Source organism: Carettochelys insculpta, chromosome 20 (assembly GCF_033958435.1).
Source record: "Carettochelys insculpta isolate YL-2023 chromosome 20, ASM3395843v1, whole genome shotgun sequence".
Taxonomy (NCBI): Eukaryota; Metazoa; Chordata; order Testudines; family Carettochelyidae; genus Carettochelys; species Carettochelys insculpta.
Genome location: NC_134156.1, coordinates 8,215,073 through 8,234,685, shown reverse-complemented (window position 1 = coordinate 8,234,685; position 19,613 = coordinate 8,215,073). Strand labels below are relative to the sequence as shown.

The following is a 19,613-nucleotide window of genomic DNA, read 5'->3' as shown; positions in this document are numbered from 1 at the left end:
ATTACACTGAGTACAACACCTCACATTTTATAGTGCATTTCATCCCACAGGATCTCAAGGCACTCTGCAAATTAAACCAAGCATAGACTCTGGCGCAGGGACCATTTCAATCACCACTAAAATGGAGCCATCTCTGGGATGAATTGCAAAGCCAGAGGGACTATTAGATCACCCAGTCTGCACTCCTGCAACACAAAAGCCACAGAATTCCATCTGGTCATCCCCCACTCTGAGCCCAAGAACTGCATGTTGGCTAAAGCATCTCTTCCAGAAAGGTGTCCGTCTTAATCTGATTACATGAAAAGAGGAAAAATACAGCACTTTCCTTGGTAGTTTGCTTGAATGGTTAAACAGCCTCTCCATTAAATAGCTGTGCCTTGTTTTGCCAATTTTCATTTATTTGGTTTTAATGTCCAGCAATTGGCTCTTGTCACATTCTCCAGTAGATTACAGAGCCCATTAATGTCTGGTATTTTCTCTCCTAGAAGGTTCTTTTACACTGAAATCAATTCACCTCTCAATAAAATACACAGGCTGAGCTATTTAAATTCCTCACTGTATGGTATAGTCTCTTGCCATCAAATAATTTTTGGAGCTTTCTTTCACTCTCTCTCTTTTCAACATTCTTTTAAAGACAACATGCAGAATTCCAGTATCAGTCTCACTAACGCCCTGTAAAAAGATAAGATCACATCTCTACTCCAGTTTCATCTCATGATTGCAGCAAGTCTTTGGGCCACAGCATCTCACTGGCTGCCAGTGATGAGTTGCTGGTACACTAACTCCTAAATTCTTTGCAGGGTCAGTGCCGTCCACGATACAGTCCTCCACTCTGTAATTATGGCTGACATTCTTTTTTCCGGAATGTGTAAACTTGTACTGGGGAGACTCAAAGTGCATTTTAAAAGGCCCAGTTTACTAAGGTGCTCCACAGCAGTATTATTTACCATTCTGGCAATCTTCATGCCATCCACAAATGGTAAATTTAATTTCCAAATAACCAACAAAAATTGAAGGACCAAGCTTAGTCCTGATCCCTGTGGAACATCACTAAAAACCAATGACATCTGATGGGAATTCTTCACTGAAAACTATTTTTTAAGATTTATCAATTAGCCCGTTTCTGACCCCTTTTATCAAGAAGTAAAAGAAAATGCCAAAGTAATGCTTATCAGAATGTTGTATGATATTAAGTCAAATGCCTCACAAAAGTCCAAGTAAAACAGCAGTTATACGCATGAAAAGTCACTGTACAAATGGGTGAAAAAGCACCAGAAAAGGCCAAATAACCACACAATTGCCCTGAAGTCTTCCCAGAGGGTGCTGCCTGAAACTTCCTCTTTCCATGATGGAATTGGAAAGAATGACAGAAAGGCAGATAGCTACTGAGCAAAACACCCGTTATGAGGAAAAACAAGGTATTTCCCCAGGGGTTTACTATAGAAATAGATAACACAGAAGTTCTCTTTTTACGAATGGTCCAATTTAATTCATTTTAGTGGTTTGACTTTGCTGCCTCCAGGCACTTTGATTCAGAAATGGGGGCAACGGGGGCAAAAAGAGAAAAAAAGTAATCATTTAGATCACATTTTAAATGTTATAAAAATCCCCCTGCAGCTAGTTTAGGTCAAGTCCCCTTATTCCCACCTTCAAGATAGTAGAGTGGGATAAAGACATGGTTCCACAAGACAGGACAGTTCAACCAACAATTAAATTAGAAAAAAACTCTACAAGACAGGCAGTTAGCAGCAGTCATCTTAGCTACTCACAGGATCAAAAACAAAACCAGGTTAATGAGATGAGATTAAAGAGACAAATGGGGTTAGGGTTGTCAGGGAGGAAGGGATTGGACCCAACTTTGTCATCCCACAATCTCCCTACTTTCCCTTCACTGATTGCTCTTCCATGGCTAACAGGAGATGGTTACCTGAATCAGTGCAATCAAAGGTGAAATGACAATGGTGATGCCCACAGCCAGAACTGCAGGAAGCTGGTAGCACAAGGACTTCCCTGCCCCTGTGGGCATGCATACAAAGACATCATTCTTGCCTGCAAAGATAACAAAACACAGCTCAAGGCTACTAAACTATAACAATTTGCGGAGATTCTACTCTAGAGGACTGACCAAAGAGTATTTTGGATCAAGACAAATTGCATGAGAAGAGTGTCTCTGCAAGAACAATGCTGCATGCCAACTAACCACTTTATAAATATCAATTAAGCTTCATAACATCCAAGGAGACAGAGATTATTCTACCTGGACATGTAAATCAGACTACAGAGAAGTTAAATGACATTCCAAACTTACATCAGCTTACTTCTAGATAAACTTGCTTTAAACTCATCTGGTAGGCTCTACATCCAGCTACCAAACCACTTGGACTTTTACTCCAGCCTGTTAATCTTTTACCAGAGATTCTCCCTGTAACGGAGTAGAGCTAAGAATCTCTCAGCTGTAGAGAGAATATTTTTTTTACCAAATGAACTGCATTAAACAGCATCCACAGACAAAGAAGTACCATCAAATATGATATTTAACTGGCACAACCATACAGGTGATCTAATGCCCCCCTGCTGCCGGCAAGAACTTTGTGTATATACTGGTGTCTATCGGAAACAAAAGGAGGGTCCTGAGATTTTGACACTATGTCAAGACAAGTGCGACACTGGTTCTTTGAACATCATCTGATGCAGCAAGACTGGAAAAATCAAGAAGACAAGGTTGGAGTCCCAAATAAGACAGTCACGCCTTACCTTTCACCACTGTCATGATTGCACTCTCTTGCAGAGAGGTCTTAAAGGAGTCAAACCCAAAGATCTTTTTCAGAGTTTTCTGGACCTTGCCATCTAGGCCAGAGGTAGCGTAGTCATTCATCATATAGGTACAGTACTGCAAATAGTACAAGATAAACGAGAAGGGAAGGAGCTTACTTAACTCAACTGTTCTTTACATCAGCAACTAATCATAAATCATGGCCAAAGAGAGACTTTTTTCCATTAGACTATTGGCTGCCTACGCATCATGGATTAAATGCTCCAGGAATATTTTTGAGAGTATCTATACCTCCAAAACTTCTCTGTGACAGAAGCATAATCACTTTTAAATAAGCTTCCCTTCCCATTCTAAAAATAAGGAAAAACTAATCCCATTTACACTTGAGGCAAATCCCCTCTTAGTGACAGCCTCTAACATAGAGCCACGTGCCTGAAGCAACTGAGCAAAAAAAGAACCAGTTTATGAAATCAATACTCTCTAGCGAGCAGAGCATCTGATTCACACACAACCGCCAACCCATTAGGACGCTTACTATGGGAGAATGGCCAGATTAAACAGGAAAGACTAAGGGAACATCTGTGTAGCTTTCTGCCTGCTCTCCATCCTCATCCCAGGGGCTCTGGCCTTCGATCCTCTCACGCCAGCTCTTTTCCCACTGGCACCTTCTCCACCTGCTTTTCTTCCCCCTCTGCAAATCTTACCACTTTCCAGGACTGATTTTACTCCCCACTCTGTGGCGCTGGGTTTTTCACTGCACTGGCTTCCCCGTTGTTCCCACAGCCTTTTTCCTCCACTACTTCCTTCCTTCCCCTCTCACACGCCCACCGCCTGTTTATACCCAGATCCTCTCGCTTTCAGCCGCGCTCCAGCTTCTTCCCACCTCCTCCCGCCCCCAGAAAGCTTCCCCCACCCCTCAAATTATCACTGAGGCAGCAAAGCTGAACTGCGAGGAGGAGCAGGGGATGAAGGGAATGGACAGGTCCAGGACCCCCTCCCATCCAGACCAGAGCGGGCTCTAGGGCAGAAACTCCCCTTGCCAAAGGAACGGCCTGAATGAGGGTCCCCACCCCTCCCACCTGGGGAAGGATTAAGGCCCAAGAAACTAGACCCTGCCCACACCTCACGGCAACAACTGCTCTTCTCCCGGCCTATATCCTTCCGCCCAGGCGCTGCCACCTCGTAACTCGCACTTCATTCAGCTTCCGTCACTCCCGTGCTGCAAAGTTGCGGTCCCGCCTTGGCGCGGGATGATAACGTCATATAAAGTCCCCGTAGCAACCCGGTAGGTCCCTTTAAATTTAGAGCCCCGTGCTCATGGGCGCCTCTTCCCCTCTCCCGCCTGTCTCCTAGGAGGGCCACGCGCCTCTGAACGCTGCGCCAAACCGAGAAGCGCCGCCGGCTCCGCGGTGGATTAGGGTCTGCGGCCGCCGGAAGAGGTGGGTCTTGTTGCTAAGGCACTCGTCCGTGCCGTTTTCTCTCGCTGGCGTTGTAGTTGCGTCATCATCGCTCGCCGGAAGTTGTGCCTTCACTAGCCGGGCTGAGGGAGATGGCGGCGGCGAAGCGCAACGTTCTCTCCTCGTTGGCGGTCTACGCGGAGGATTCAGAGCCCGAATCCGACAGCGAGGCCGGCGCGGCGGGCAGCGATGGCGGGACGGCAGCGGGTGAGTTCCGGGAGAAGCTGCCCCGCCTCCCCCCGCGCCCCGCCTCAGCGGGGCTCTCCGCCTGGGCTCCTCCAACGGCCGTACAGCGTCCGCCGCAGCCGGGGTCGCGTCCTCCGCCTGTTCCCGCGCTGCCGTCCCTCACCCGCGGCGGGAGTCGAGTGGCGGCGGAGAAATGCCCTACGGGAGGCGGGCGCCTCCGGGAAGCGATTAAACGTTCCTCGCTTGTAATCTATCGGGGGAGCCCGCCCTCGGGGCGGGAAGAATCTCCTACGTTCCTTCTCGCTGTCGAAGCAGGAGTGGGGCGCTCTTTTGGGGTCCCATCAGTGATGAGGATACGAGGCCAATGGGACCCCAAGAGAGCGGCTACTCCTGCTTCGACGGGGGGGTTCAATCTCTTGTGGTAGTTAGAGAAGTAAGAAATTTCCTCGTTTCCCTTAGCTGAGGAAGGGGAGCAAACTCCCATCCCCGGTTGGCTGCAGAGGAATCGGCCACCTTTCATGCTTGCGTAAATAATCTGGCTTAAACAAGAAGAGGCCTCCCAGAGTCAAGTGCCGGGGTGGGCAATAATTTTTGACGGGGAGCCTCTCTAAGGCTGCGTCTACACTTGCCAGTTCGTTTGAAAGAAGGGGGCTCTTTCAAAACATCCCACAGAGCGTCTACACACACACAGTGTTCCTTCAAAAGTAAATGGAAAAAGCGTGGTGCTTCTTTCAAAATCATTCTTCCTTTCCTAAGCTTTTTTCAAAAGAAAACTTGTGTCGATGCTCTGCAGGCCCTTTTTTTTTTTTTTCTTGAAAGGCAGTCCTCATGGGGGGGCTGATTTTTCAATCCCCGGCCTGTTCTGTTGAAAGAGTGAGGGGCTGTGTGGACACTCTTATTTGAACGAGCAGATCACTCTTGATCCACTTGCTTTGTGTGTGGATGAACTCTTTCAGAAGATCTCTGTAGTAGCCTAAGAGTTTGGAAAGTGATCAAGGTCCACACTCTTCCATACTATTAATGGAGAATGTGAGGGGTCTGGGGTGGAGGTTGGCTACAGAAGGAAGCTGTAAATGGGACTATTGGAGCTGAGATAATTTTGAAAGGAATCTGAAGCATTGCACAAAGCCTCTCCTTCCCTCCTGCTGTCTGGAGCAGAGAACTATAGGGAGTAGGAGACTGCTTAAAGCAGCAGCGGCTGATTGCTCAGTGCAGTAGCTTGGAGGGCAGAATTTTACCCATTTGAGTATAGGGGGAAGTTTAATATATTGGGAGTTAGAGACCAATCAGCTTAATTTTGGTACCTAGAATGATAATGGAGCAAATAATCCTATAATTGTGATTGGATTATAAGCACCTAGAAGATAATAAGAAATTGTCAGTATCGATTTTTCAAAAACAAATCAAGTCAAACCAGCCTAATATATTTTTCTGACAGGCTTACAAGCCTTGTGTATGAGGGAAGCAATGATGTACAGTATCTCAACTTCAGTATGGCTTTTTATAATGGTTCTGATGACTTTCTCACAAGCAAACTAAGGGAATGTATTTTAGCCAAACATCCCATGCAGTTTGCATGTAAGTGATTGGAAAACTGTTCAGCGGATAGTTATCCATGGCTTGGGGTGTACAACCTGCGGGTCTTTAAGGACTTCTTTGGGGCTCCCGATGCTATAATTGCAAATTTTAAAATACCTTTCCTGATTATTTTCCCTATTTCGGTGAATGTCTAAAAGCCAAACAATGAACAGTTCATATCTAAATAGCAAACTATATGTGATCTTGAAACATTGGATAATTCACCCTTTAATATGGGTAGTACATTGTGAGATATGTGCATGCACTATTCTTAAAGTAAGGGTTACAAAGAGTATGGTTTGTTATTTATTAAAGACCCTCTCATGTTCACATGCATTTAGGCTCTTGAATAGAGTGGGATCCCACACTTCTATCCAAGATGTTGTTAATTATTTGGATAATAGCATGGATGTTGTTATGAGGAAGACACAAGAAGTAATTCTTCCACTCTGCTCTGCAATGGTTAGGCCTCAACTTGCATACTGTGTCTAGTTCTGGGTCCCGCATTTTTGGAAAGATGTGGAGAAATTTGAAAGGGTCCGGAGAAGAGCGACAAAAAGAATAAAAGATCTAGAAAATATTGTATATGAGAGAAGATTCAAAGAACTGGGTTTGTTTAGTTTGGGGAAAAAAAGAAGGCCAAGAGGGAACATGATATCAGCTTTCAAGTACCTAAAAGCAGGGAGGGAGAAAAATTACTCTACTTAGCTTGTGGTGATAGGATGAGAAGCAGTGGGCTTAAATTGCAGTGAGGGAGGTTTCGATTGGACATTGGGAAAATTTTCCTAACTGTCAGGGTCATTTTATTACTGGAATAAATTGCTTGGGGTGGTTGTAGAATCTCCATTATTGGAGATACTTAATAACAGGTTGGATAAATATGTAACAGGGCTGGTACCTGGTCCTGCTGTGTGGGCAGGGGACTGACTTGATGACCTCTTGAAGTCCCTTTCAGTTCCAGTAGTCTTTGATTCTGTGGAGAGTACAGTTGTAAAGTTGGCAGAGAGAATCAAGTTAGGAAGTGTTTTTAAACATGTTGGAAGGTAAGATTAAAATTCAAAATGATCGTGACAGTTTGGAGTAACAAAATCTGGAATAGGATGACATTTGATTGGAACAAATTCAAAGTATTGCATTTAAGAAAGAATACTTGTTTGCACAAATACAAATGGAAAATGAAAATACTGCAGAAAAGAATCTTGATTATAGTGGATCACAAACTTACTATAAGAATTGTGTAATTCTGGAGAGGTTTAAGCAAGAGATATGAAGAAATTCTTTTGGTCTACTCAACACTGAGAAAGCTTCAGCTGGAGTATTGTGTCCAGATCTGGGCACCGTACTTCAGGAAGGATGTGGACAAATAGGGGAGAGTTCAGAAGAGAGCAATGGAAAAGATTAAGGGTTTATAAAGAATGACTTTTTGAGGAAAGACTAAACAACCCCAATTTTTTTTTTTTTTTTTTGGTGTGGAGAAAAGAAGAATAAAGTGGACACAACAGTCTTCAGGAATGTAAAAGTTATAGTAAGAGGAAGGTGATGAATTATTCACTAAAGACAAGACATGAAGAAAGGGATTAACTTGCAGCAAGGGTGATTTGCTTGAGTATTAAGAAAATCTTGAACTGTAATGGTAGTTAAGTACTGAAACAAATTACACAGTGAGATTGTTACTGAAAACCTCCAGTGTTGGAGATTTCCCAGAGTAGACTAAGGGTAGGTAACCTGCAACTCTGTAATTGCATGCAGCACTTTGGCTGCCACCTCTCCCAATTCATATGAGTGCTCCAGCAGCAAAGCAGTGCTGAAGCTAACACGGTGCAACCAGCCTAGTCCCAGGCCAGGGGGAGGACATACCACAGCACAGATAAAATTTATTCCATCAAGGGATGGAAAGAGTTAGAGGGAACACTGGTTGGAGTACGGGACTGTGTGAGGGCACTGGCTGGTGGTATAAGCGGTGGGGCTGAGGATCAGAGGTTTTGGGGTACAGGAGTGGGCTCAGGGTTGGGGTAGAGGAAGAGATTATGGGTTCATGATTGGACTGGCTGGTGCTTATCCCAGTTGGCAGCACAGCAGGTCTGTGCTGTGGCATGTGGGAATTTCACCATGAATAGAAGCACACTGCCCTCTGTGTGTAGCTATGAACACTCTGCTAATCAGCTGGGTGGCCCCTGAACCTCTTCTGTGCAGTTGCCCAAGCACTGATCTTACAGGGCCCCTGAGCCCCTGAGCCATTCTTTTTTGGGCTCCACTCTGGAGCTTAAGAGAGGCCCTGAGCTTCTGCACCCCTCCCTTCACGGGGCTGGAGCTACAAGTGCTGGTTCTTCTTGCTGCAGGGGGAAGCCCCAAACTTCTGTCTCCCCACATGACTGTTTGTGGCCTGTGACTGCCTTTTCTGTGAGTCAGTGACCCTGGTAGAAAAAAGGTTCCCCACCTTGGTGTAGATAATACTTAGTGCAGCCTCAGCACAGGGGATTGGTCTAGATTAGGGATTCTCAATCTTTCTTTCAGAAACCTTCCCAACATGCTATGAAAACTCCTTCCTTGGCATAGTGTGGTCCAGGATTCTGTGTAGCTCCGCATGGTAGACACCCTGAAAGGGCTCACAGCCCCTCAGCAGGCAGTCCACCCCCAGCTGAGAACGGATGGGTCCAGATGATCTATTTAGGTCCCTTTCAGTCCCACATTTCAGTCTGATTATAGCAGAACTCCATCTTTTTAATACTGCATCCACCTAATCAGGGTGAGTTCATCTTAATCTTGATTTACGTTTGTACTTTTTAAGCTGTTTTCCTAAAGAGTGGTTGACAGTCATTGGTAACAACTTAAATGTGTTAATTTGTAAATAAAATATGGCTGCTATGCTAAAAGCTGCTAATGGGGAAGATGCGCTATTCTACATATTTAACCAGTTATGTAGCTTAACATACATTTATTCAGATTATATTTTTTTTCATTTAATTCAGATTAAATTATCATACATTTTTATGATATTAAGAAATACGTTAGTTACCATTTTTTGATTTACTCAATCAGTTTTTTAGTTTCTTTGTATGTCTAGGTATACTTAGAAATCTAATTCACTTAAAGTACAAAGCCAGCATTTTAAAATTATTTTAATGAAGGAAAAAAGCTTACATAAATATGCTCATTTATATAAAAAAATTTAAAAATTATCAAAACATGCTTTACAAAACTAAATATACCAAGTGTCTAGTTAGTAAACTGAGCCAATTCATTTTTGGTCACCAAGTTATTTAGGATTTTAGAACTAGTAGATCTCATCTCTTCTGATCTAGTTTTAGTACTAGTTCAGAAGACGAAAACAAGCTTTATTGCTTTTTCATCTCCCTGTTGTGAGTTCAGTTAAGAAAGCAAATAACAAGCAGACCTGTAGCACCTTTAGAGACTAACAGATGTATTAGATCATGAGCTTTTGTGGGTAGGACCCACTTCCGCAGATTATACTAGTGAACGAGTTATTGAACTGAACAAATTGAATACACTGAAATAAAGAAAATATTCTCCCTGAATCTGGAGAAGACACAACTGCTGTCAAAAACTGGTGTAGTACTTCAACAGACTCTGGTACCAGGTGTTTAGCCAAAGACTTCGACCAATTTGATGGCTTGACTCCCTTAAATCTTCAAAACAAAGACTAGTACAACTCAGTGTTATTTTAATTTAAATGATGTAAACTATAGTGAACTTAGTCTTAACATGGGCTCTCATGCTGTCAAATGTCAAGTATGTTAATTTGAATTAAAATTTTAATTAATATTTTTGTCCACCATTTATGCCGTTGTTATCCTTTTTCATTTTCTTTTGTTTCCTGTTCTTTTTCCCCCACGTGTATGGATTAGAAGAAAAAGGAGGTCTGGTGTCCGAAGCGTATGGTGAAGATGACTTCTCCCGGGTGGAGGGAGATGAGGATGGGTATGAGGAAGAAGATGATGAAAACAGCCGACAATCAGTAAGTAGTTTGTTCTCTCTAGGCGGTCTGCCCCTGTAGCCTGTTCATCATCTGTGAACTAAGAATGGACTGCAGAAATCTTGGCTCTTCAGCCACCAAACCATGTTTGCCAAACAACTTCATTTCCTTTTGTCTGCTTTAAAATCCCGTAGATCTAAAAATATCACCTGCACTCATTTGTGTTGCTTGTTGCTAACTTTTTAGTTGCCATTTTGACTCTGCTTCATGGATAAGGTAAGGGACTGACTATGTATTGATAACAGAAGTTTAAAATAAACCTTGGCTTCTTGGTAGATAAAATTGGTGTATGAAATAACGGGGAAATGCAAAGGTGTGGTGGAAAGCTCAGCTTCATTTCTAAGAAGCACAAGGAAAGTCCTGTAAAAAACAGCTAGCTTTTGCATGATCAAGCTGGAGGATTACTAGGAATGAAATTGTGGACCATCATGTTGGGTTTCTTCACTATCTTGATATAGCAGTGGTTTCTTGACTAGATCAGTATGGCTTTTGTTTGTCATAAAAGCATGGCATGTTTATAACAGCACTTATATACCAAGGTACATCGTATCTCAAGGCATCCGAAAAACGTATCCAGCGCATGACAGCTTCAAAGGCACCTGGTAGCCAAATGTAGTTATGTGGTTTAAAACGGTGGGCAGCCTCATCATGGAGGTTGTGGGTAATGGCTTAGTGAGAAGCCCAACTGCTAGGAAAGAGGAAGTTGGGAATCTTTTTAGGCTTCCATCACTGGATCCAGCTAAAAGGTTTACCTTCTAAATCTAACGCTTGGTAGTTGGTGGCTGAGAAACATAAAGCACCTTCCCTCCTCTAGCTGCAGAAATGAAGAGAAGGAGCTTTTCTCTCCTGCCCTGTACAGTGTACTGGCCAGTGCAAAGCTATCTCTTGCTGCTTTGCTCTTTCTCCAGCCTTTCACTTGTTGTGAGAAGTACAATGGGGAAGGGTTTGTTGTCACTAGAATCCTTCTTCACAAAATCCAATTTTGTGACCTTCCGTTATGATTAACTTATGTCTCAACTGCTCTTAGCTGTCCCAAGCTACAGCTGGAATTTAAGTTTTATACTTTCACTGGCTCTGAATAGCAGAAGTGAAAGACTGTCATTGTTAAATTCATTCTTTTGCAATGTAGAAAAACTTATCAGGAGACACCCTGGAGTAGTCTTCGAGTGTTCCGAAAGACTGTAAACTAATGCAATTTCTTAGTGTTTGAAGGTTATTCTGGAAACCATAGGAGCTAAAAGTGTGTGTTAAATTTCAGAGAAACTGCGTTGCTTGCTGGAAGAACTTCGTTCAGCACTGAGCAGATTTTTCAAGCATGTACAATTATTTGGACTGTATAATGTAGCTATCTACCATGGGCTGGGGGGAAGATGTGGAGAGCATCTAACTTTTTTTCAAATCTCTGGATTTATGTACATAGCTGGAAGTCTGTGCATTATGACTTACAGTCCTATCTAGTCTGTGACTCAGTTAACTAGGCTGGTTCTTATCTTATGTGCTGTTGCAATATGAAGACATCTGTTTCTGGGACAATACAGTGATCAGCATTAGAGTCCTTCTTTGTGGAAGGCTTTTAACTTTGGAATTTACTAATTCTCCTGGTTCAGGGTATAGCTATATTTTTTGCGAGTTCGACATGCCACAATCAGTCCAATGGAGTTCAGTTTTTTTGCCACATCTTCAGTGACTTCATCGATCGCTCTGGGCTCGAACATCAATCCTGGTACTCCACACTATCGTCTGGAGAAAGGGAAGTCAGTGGAAACCCAAAGAGCCCTGATCTACACCCTGATAAGTTGATTCTGTCTACGCTAATTGCATAGCTAGAATTGCCTATGTGGGATTGACTTTGTTCCCTAGTGTAGACCAGGCCTAGGTTTGGTAGCCTTCAGAGAGCCAGGCTAATTGCACATAATTGATGAGGTTTTTGTCTGCTTCTCTGTGTGTGTTTTTGGAAGCTATGTTGGCTATGGCATTGGCTGGTAAGCTACTTCCCTGACTAGTTGCATGTAACTTGTATGTTTGAGTTTTGTAAATAATACCTATATGTTAAGGCAGCAGACTTTGAAAAACCCTTACATTGTCTCGGACTTAATATTCATGGAAGTATTACACCTCATGTTATCTTTGATTTAATAGCCATTTTAAAAAAAGGGCCTACCTTCTCATTGGTTAAAACATCATGAGTCTGATTAAAAACATTGAATTATTCTCTACTGTGATCGTTATACACACAGTCTTTGCCCGTGAAAGCTTATATCTGTTCCAAAATATCTGTTGGTCTATAAGGTGCCACAGGACTTTTTGTTGTGTGTTTTTTAAATTGAATTTTCTGCCAGTGGACATGCCAGTTAAGACTGAGATGTCACTTTCATTAGCAACTTATCTTTCAGGTTTTTAATGTTCTGATTTTTTTCTTGGAAACTGAAATATCAAATCACCGAGAGGTAGCCATGTTAGCTTGTATCTTCACAAAACGAAAAAGCAGTGCAGTGTCTCCAGAGCTGAAGAAGTGAGTCTGCCCCATGAAAGCTCATCAAGCTAACAAATTATTTTGTTAGTCTTGAAAGTGCTACATGACTGCTTTTATTTTGTGAAACATCAACTGTTTGGGTTCAGGTCAGAGTTGAAATAGAATAGAGATGTTTGGGGGCTGTCCATTTAAGTGGTTTTTTCAAGTTATGGGAGGACAAAAATATATATTTTTCCCTACAAAAGTGACCCCTTTTGACTTAAGTAATGTATTTACCTCTAAAGGTACGTAGCTCTGTATAGCCCAAGTTATACTAATGGAGCACTATAGTTCCACCTGATAATCAACCCAGTTGGTAGAGCCATAGGTCACTTGTGGGAGGGTTTACCATGGGGATGTACTTCAAATATTCTTTTTGTGGCATTTTTGTACATCATCTGTCTCTTGGAAATGGTAATGGAAATGGCAGAATTAAATCCTTCCCAACACCAGCTGTTTCCTTCTCTGTTTTTGGAAGTGGGTGAAAGCGAAATAGGGCTTTCTAAAATTAAACTAAACTAAAATTAAAAAGAGATGCAGTGTCTGCAGGCATCACTGCATCTTTGAAGCATGTGGATTTGGCCTAGCACTACCAAGCCCCCATGCTGAGTGGGATGGCAGGAAAGCGGTGTCCTGGGTGCATTGCTGGTGTGTGCTTGGCATGCAGTAGGTCTGGCAAACGCTGCTTTTTCTGTGAGGCTTGCTGAGCAAGTGCAAGCAAATGTTAAGCGCTGGAATTATCAGGTGACAAAATCTTGTTGCCTTTTACTATCTTTTTAGTATTCATGAGCTGTCTGAAATTTGCAACAGATGTTTGCTACTTGGAGTTGTGCTTCTACTAAACAACTCTTTTTTTCCATCATTTATTTGATTAATCTCTTGATCATGCAAAAGGGTGGGATAGAGCTCCTGGTGACTTGTTGATTTGAAAGCATCTTGGACTGTCAACGGGCTTTTGAATGCAAGCCCCTGGCTAACATGCAGGATCTTGCTCAGCCCACCCTTTAAGCTTAATCCTGTAAATTCTTGTCTTGTAGGAAGATGACGATTCAGAGACTGAAAAACCTGAGGCTGGTGACCTAAAGGTATTTGGAAGTGTGGTGGGGTGTGATTGGGTAGCTGTCTGCAACAGGAATACATCTTAATTCCATGGCTTGGTTCATAGTTTTTCTGCTCTGGTTAGTCTTAGCACTAAATTGTTTTTATTTTATTGTATTGTAACTGTAACGTTAATATTCAGGGGGTTTTAATTCTGGCTCCTGAAAAAGTTCGGAAATGGCAGCAGCACTATCTAGCAGGAGTATTGATTGATTGATTTTGGCATATAGACCTGTGAAATAGATCTGATGTAACAAGGTACTGACGGGAGGCATTATTTCAATGACCTTAAAGAAACCATATTGTAATACAAGAAGCCTATCCTGAATATTCAGAAACACAAGTGTCTGATCACTCATCTGGCAGACAGGTCTTACATGAGAAACATTTTAATAGATGAATCAATTTTGAGTGTATTCCTAGAGATTGTTAAATCAGACAAATCATTGAGAAACAATCCAAGCACTTTGCACTAGTCTACTTAATGATCCTGTTGTAAGGATTCTTTGTTCAGTGCTATCTGATAGTGCTCTCACCATCACTAATAGCATCAAAATAGAGATTTTTCAAATAATTGGTTTTATAAATTACTTTTCATGGTCTTTATAAATTACCTTTCATTCCCTTGTATAGTGTATTTAAGGGACTGTTTTACACACTTCTGAAGTATGACAGCAGCTGTTTAATAGCATGTAGGTAGAGTAAATAGGGACAGTAAGTATATTTGATGGGGATGCTGTATCCACTTGAAATTGCATAGGGAACGCCTATGGAGAAAGGACTGTTTCAGAATTTGGCTAGGAAATTATTTTAAGAATTATCCTAACAGTGTGAAAATTGGATAACTCCAATTTTGGATATGTAAAGAAAGGAAAATGTCAGGGCACTAGTTTTACCAAGGACCTGTGTTCTTTCTGACAAGCTATACCTAAACTGAACAGGAAACCTTCTGATTTTCAGCTGCAAACTGAAAAAGCTAAGGTAACTTCAGGTACTCTTAAACTATAGAGGTCTTTATTGAATAGCATGAAAATTAACAATGATTTCAGTATCTTTATCCTAGTTTTAAACATGTTCCACAACAATTCTTCCTCATCAGTTTACATAATTCTTTGTAGTAAGTTGGTTGATAATTTTAGTATGCCTAGAGCAGGGATTCCCAACCTATGGGTCACAATTAGATTTGTTAAGTGTCACCAGATGGAAGCTCCGAGCTGCATGTGGCTCTTAAAGGAGCCATTTGCAGTTTCTTAATGCTGCCGTCTCTGGCAAGTGTCTATCAACAGAGATAGCAATTATCTTATGCCCGTGTGGTAAAAGCTTAATGCTTGGGTTTAACAACTGCTATTTTGTGTTCAGCCCCTGGAACGTTTAAAAAATTGCCATGCGGCCCCCAGTGGAAAAAAGCTGGATAGCCCTGCCTTATGCATTACAAAGACAGCTTCCCCCTCTTTGATATTCATATCAGAGGGGTAGCTGAGTTAGTCTGTCTCTTGAAAAACAACAAGAAGTCCTGTGGCACCTTATAGACTAACATATTTTGGAGCATCAGCTTTTGTGGAAAAGACACGCTGTGTCAGTCACTAATGCTCCAACATGTGTTAGTCTGTAAGGTGCCACAGGAGTTCTTGATATTCATAGTGATCTCAGGCAAGCCATTTAATAGACTCTTGCAGTAATTTTCAACCCCGCCTCTTCTCTCTATGTAGCCGATTTCTCAGTTTTCATTTTTTTTGTTTGTTACACCCCCAGCCTCTGAGTGTGACCTCCCTCCCTGCCCCGAGCCCCTCCAGCTTCAGAGTGTGGGGTTTAAGCCAGGGGCAGGGGGAAGCAGTTTGAGAATGTCTTCCCCCACTGCAACTCGATTAACTATAATAATAAACTATAATAAATAGTGTTTTTATTTTATTAATGTTTTTCCTTTTTCTATGAAATAACTACTATTAATATGTAAATGTGAGGTAGCGCAATTTTATATTCTTGCCTCAGGCACAAAATTAGCTTGTGACGGCACTGCTTCTCTCCCCCCACCCTTTTTTTGAATTGCCTTGGATCACCAAGTCTTTCTGAATTGTCAGAATGGGTCCCCATCTGGAAAAGTTTGGGAACCGCTGACCTAGAGGTTTTGACAGCTTGGTACAAGGCTGTGGGTGTCTTGCACCAGGGAACGTATGGAATGTGGTGGAGGTTTTTGGCATACATGACAAGGCTAAGGCTTTTGGTACGAGGAAAAAGAAGAAAGGTATTTCAGCTTTTTCTTCTGGCTTTATTCAAGGTGAACAGTGATTGCAGCTCGACTGTAACAGGGTTCAAAAAAGAACTAGATAAAGTCAGGAGGGTAAGTCTATCAGTGGCTGTTAGCCAGGATGGACAGGGACGGTGTGCTTAGCCTCTGTTTGCAAGAAGCTGGGAACGGGCAACAGGGGATGGATCACTTGATGATTGCTTGTTCTGGTCATTCCCTCTGGGCACCTGGCATTGGTTATGGTTGGAAGACAGGGTAGTGGACAAGATGGATGTATGGTCATTCTCATGTTAATTGGGGTAGGGTCTGTGCAACAGACTTTAAATTCCCATTTCCCCTCCTCAGCAATCACTTTTCACTTCTAAATACTGGCCACTGTATCCATCACCAATAGCTGAGCAGGTTAGCCAGGTGTTTCTTCTGCAACTATCAGCAGACTCAAGAAAATACACATTGGTTTGCACGTGACTCATATTTTTACAATCTTATAGGCTAGGCACAATTTTTCAAAATTAAAGTTTAGAATTTCTCGCAGAATATAGACCCTGCTGCAGAACACAGGGCCCTGGTTTGAGTACTTGTTCTGGACCTGCTGTGTGAATGAATGGGTCCACACTCCTGAACAGGGGATGCGGAAGCTTTCTCCAGCAGTAAATTCCACCAGAAATTAACATTAACATTTGTCCTCATGTTCTATGTCATTCAGCTGCAAACGAAAACACCAAAAAAAAAAAAAAGTCCATTATAGCGTTGATGCAATCACTACGTTAAAATGCTCCTGATTCATCTTATGTGTTATTTTGCTACAATTTAATCTGTCATCTTGCCAGCTATCGACATATTCATAAACAGTTTTCTCCTTTATAACTTCCATGCTTCTGTTGCATAATATGTTCTGCTATCCCAGGCAATCTTAGGGCAGCAGTTGTGATGCCACAAAAACTTAGTTTTATTTGTATTATTGTACTGCCTAGGAACCCAGTCTGTGGCTTACCCTATTGTGCTATGCATTGTGCAAACACATAACAAAGACTGTTCCTGCACCTCAGGTATTTATAGTCTGGATTCTTCCATTGCTAAGTCAAACAGGCAGAATAGAGCTTCACTGTGTGCACATTTGTAATGAGGAGTAACAGGCAAGAAAATACAAATGGGAATAAAGCCGCAAAGGCTGAGTGACATGCCTAAGGCAAGGCAATAAGTACTGGTTCATATTACAGTGTCTGAACATGGAGAACCTTGCCTGTACCCTTCTTGGTCCCCAGAAAATAAATTCTACTTTGTCATCTTCCTACCACTGATGTAGTGCTCTCCTAGAATTCAAGTGGTTCTAGGAACTGAGACACCACTCAAATCTCTGCAATTCCTCCTTTGAACTGGCAGTGGCTCTTTTTAAGGCCTGTCTTTTCACTTTAGCTTTCCCTTGCTGACTTGTCAAAGCTGGAATAAAGTGCCTGCTAAACCTGTTCTGGGGCATAACAATTATAGCGGGAAAGATAATGGGGAAATGCAGAATTACATAAAGTAATGTAATTTGAGAGCTGTATAGTAAATGAACAAAGCATTGCTCAAATATAAAAGATGGTCTTGCATGAAAGACTTCAATGGTCTAATTCAATATGGTATTAAAGAGAGACTCTTATTCTTGGAATAGCTGCATTGGGAACTGAGAAAATATTGAAGAGTCTGGTGTGGCCAAACTGTTGCTATCATAACCTGTAGCATGGGAGAAAATATAAAGCTGAATGGGGGCCTGAGGCAAAAGGTGCATTTAGGCAGGTAGGGTATGTTGGTGATGGAGAGAGGCTATGCCTAGGAGGAAGTAAAAGCTGAGATCTGGGGCCAAACTCAATGCATGCATAAGCCGGGGGACTTATACCCACTACTATAGCAGTTAATGCTCTTAATAAGGAAAAGAATCTCTCACACCGTCTTGAAAGTGAGTGTCCGAGAGCTCTGACTTAACCTGAAAAAAGAAGAAACAATGGAATGGCTTAAAACACAACCATGGAAAACTGGAGGAGAAGCTTGCATTGTTTTTTTCCATAACAACCTGACAGCATGTATTTACAAAAATCACTTTAATCAGAACAAAAAGCAGTCAAGTAGCACTTTAAAGACTAGCAAAATAGTTTATTAGGTGAGCTTTCGTTGGACGGACCCACTTCTTCACCCCATAGCCAGACCAGAACAGACTCAATATTTAAGACACAGAGTACCAAAAACAGTAAGCAAGGAGGGCAAATCAGAAAAAGATAATCAAGGTGAGCAAATCAGAGAGTGGAGGGGTGGGGCGGAAGGTCAAGAATTAGATTGAGCCAAGTATGCAGACGAGCCCCTATAGTGACTCAGAAAGTTCCCATCACGATTTAAACCATGTGTTAATGTGCTGAATTTGAATATAAAAGCCAGCTCGGCCACTTCTCTTTCCAAAACGGTGCGATAATTCCTCTTCAGTAACACACATACCTTTAGGTCATTGACAGAATGCCCCATTCCATTAAAATGTTGACTAACTGGTCTGTGGATCTGGAGTGTTTTGATGTCTGTTTTGTGCCCGTTGACCCTTTGTCTAAGGGAGTTAGAAGCCTGTCCAATATACAAAGCATCTGGGCATTGTTGGCACATGATGGCATATATGATGTTAGTAGAGGAGCATGAGAAAGTGCCCGTGATTCTGTGAGTAACCTGGTTAGGTCCAGTGATGGTATTTCCAGAGAAGATATGTGGACAAAGCTGGCAGCGGGCTTTGTTGCAGGGAAAGGTTCCAGGACTGGTGTTCCTGGCGTATAGACTGTGGCTGTTAGTGAGGATCCTCATGAGGTTGGGAGGTTGTCTGTAGGAGAGAACAGGCATGTCACCCAGGGCCTTCTGGAGTGTAGCATCCTGATTAAGAATAGGTTGTAGGTCTTTAATAATTCGTTGCAGTGGTCCGAGTTGGGGGCTGTAGGTGATGACTTGTGGTGTTCTGTTCTCTGCTTTTTTGGGCCGATCTTGGAGTAGCTGGTCTCTGGGTATTCGTCTGGCCCTGTCGATTTGTTTTTTTTTTACTTCTCCTGGTGGGTAATTCAGGTTTATGAATATTTGGTAAAGTTCTTGTCGCTTTTGGTCTTTGTCAGTTGGATCAGAGCAAATGCGATTGTACCTAAGAGCCCCCAACTCAGACCACTGCAACGAATTATTAAAGACCTACAACCTATTCTTACTCAGGATGCTACACTCCAGAAGGCCCTGGGTGACATGCCTGTTCTCTCCTACAGACAACCTCCCAACCTCATGAGGATCCTCACTAACAGCCACAGTCTATACGCCAGGAACACCAGTCCTGGAACCTTTCCCTGCAACAAAGCCCGCTGCCAGCTTTGTCCACATATCTTCTCTGGAAATACCATCACTGGACCTAACCAGGTTACTCACAGAATCACGGGCACGTTCTCATGCTCCTCTACTAACATCATATATGCCATCATGTGCCAACAATGCCCAGATGCTTTGTATATTGGACAGACTTCTAACTCCCTTAGACAAAGGGTCAACGGGCACAAAACAGACATCGAAACACTCCAGATCCACAAACCAGTTAGTCAACATTTTAATGGAATGGGGCATTCTGTCAATGACCTAAAGGTATGTGTGTTACTAAAGAGGAATTATCGCACCGTTTTGGAAAGAGAAGTGGCCGAGCTGGCTTTTATGTTCAAATTCAGCACATTAACACATGGTTTAAATTGTGATGGGAACTTTCTGAGTCACTATAGGGGCTTGTCTGC

General features: G+C 42.4%; 2 protein-coding genes across 7 annotated transcripts in view; one reads left to right on the top strand and one right to left on the bottom strand.

Moving 5' to 3' along the window:
* The window catches only part of RECQL5 (RecQ like helicase 5), a 58,420-nt gene extending 54,326 nt beyond the window's left edge, over positions 1 to 4,094 (bottom strand). The window contains exons 1-3 of one of the 6 annotated variants that reach the window (XR_012648256.1): positions 3,896 to 4,093; positions 2,755 to 2,890; positions 1,928 to 2,049 (exon numbers count right to left, since the gene is read on the bottom strand). Coding sequence is in view for 4 of the 6 variants with exons in the window: in XM_075014635.1 (XP_074870736.1) it covers positions 1,928 to 2,049; positions 2,755 to 2,878 (246 nt within the window). In the remaining 2 variants the exon portion in view is untranslated. Of the gene's footprint in view, positions 1 to 1,927; positions 2,050 to 2,754; positions 2,891 to 3,895 lie in introns of all 6 variants that reach the window. The other 5 variants (XM_075014635.1, XM_075014631.1, XM_075014632.1 and 2 more) reach the window with 5 other exon arrangements.
* A 219-nt stretch (positions 4,095 to 4,313) lies between these two features.
* SAP30BP (SAP30 binding protein) overlaps positions 4,314 to 19,613 on the top strand; it is a 58,291-nt gene continuing 42,991 nt past the window's right edge. Inside the window, exons 1-3 of the mRNA XM_075014450.1 lie at positions 4,314 to 4,437; positions 9,861 to 9,970; positions 13,538 to 13,585. Coding sequence (XP_074870551.1) covers positions 4,323 to 4,437; positions 9,861 to 9,970; positions 13,538 to 13,585 — 273 coding nt within the window. The 5' untranslated portion in view covers positions 4,314 to 4,322. The remainder of the gene's footprint in view (positions 4,438 to 9,860; positions 9,971 to 13,537; positions 13,586 to 19,613) is intronic.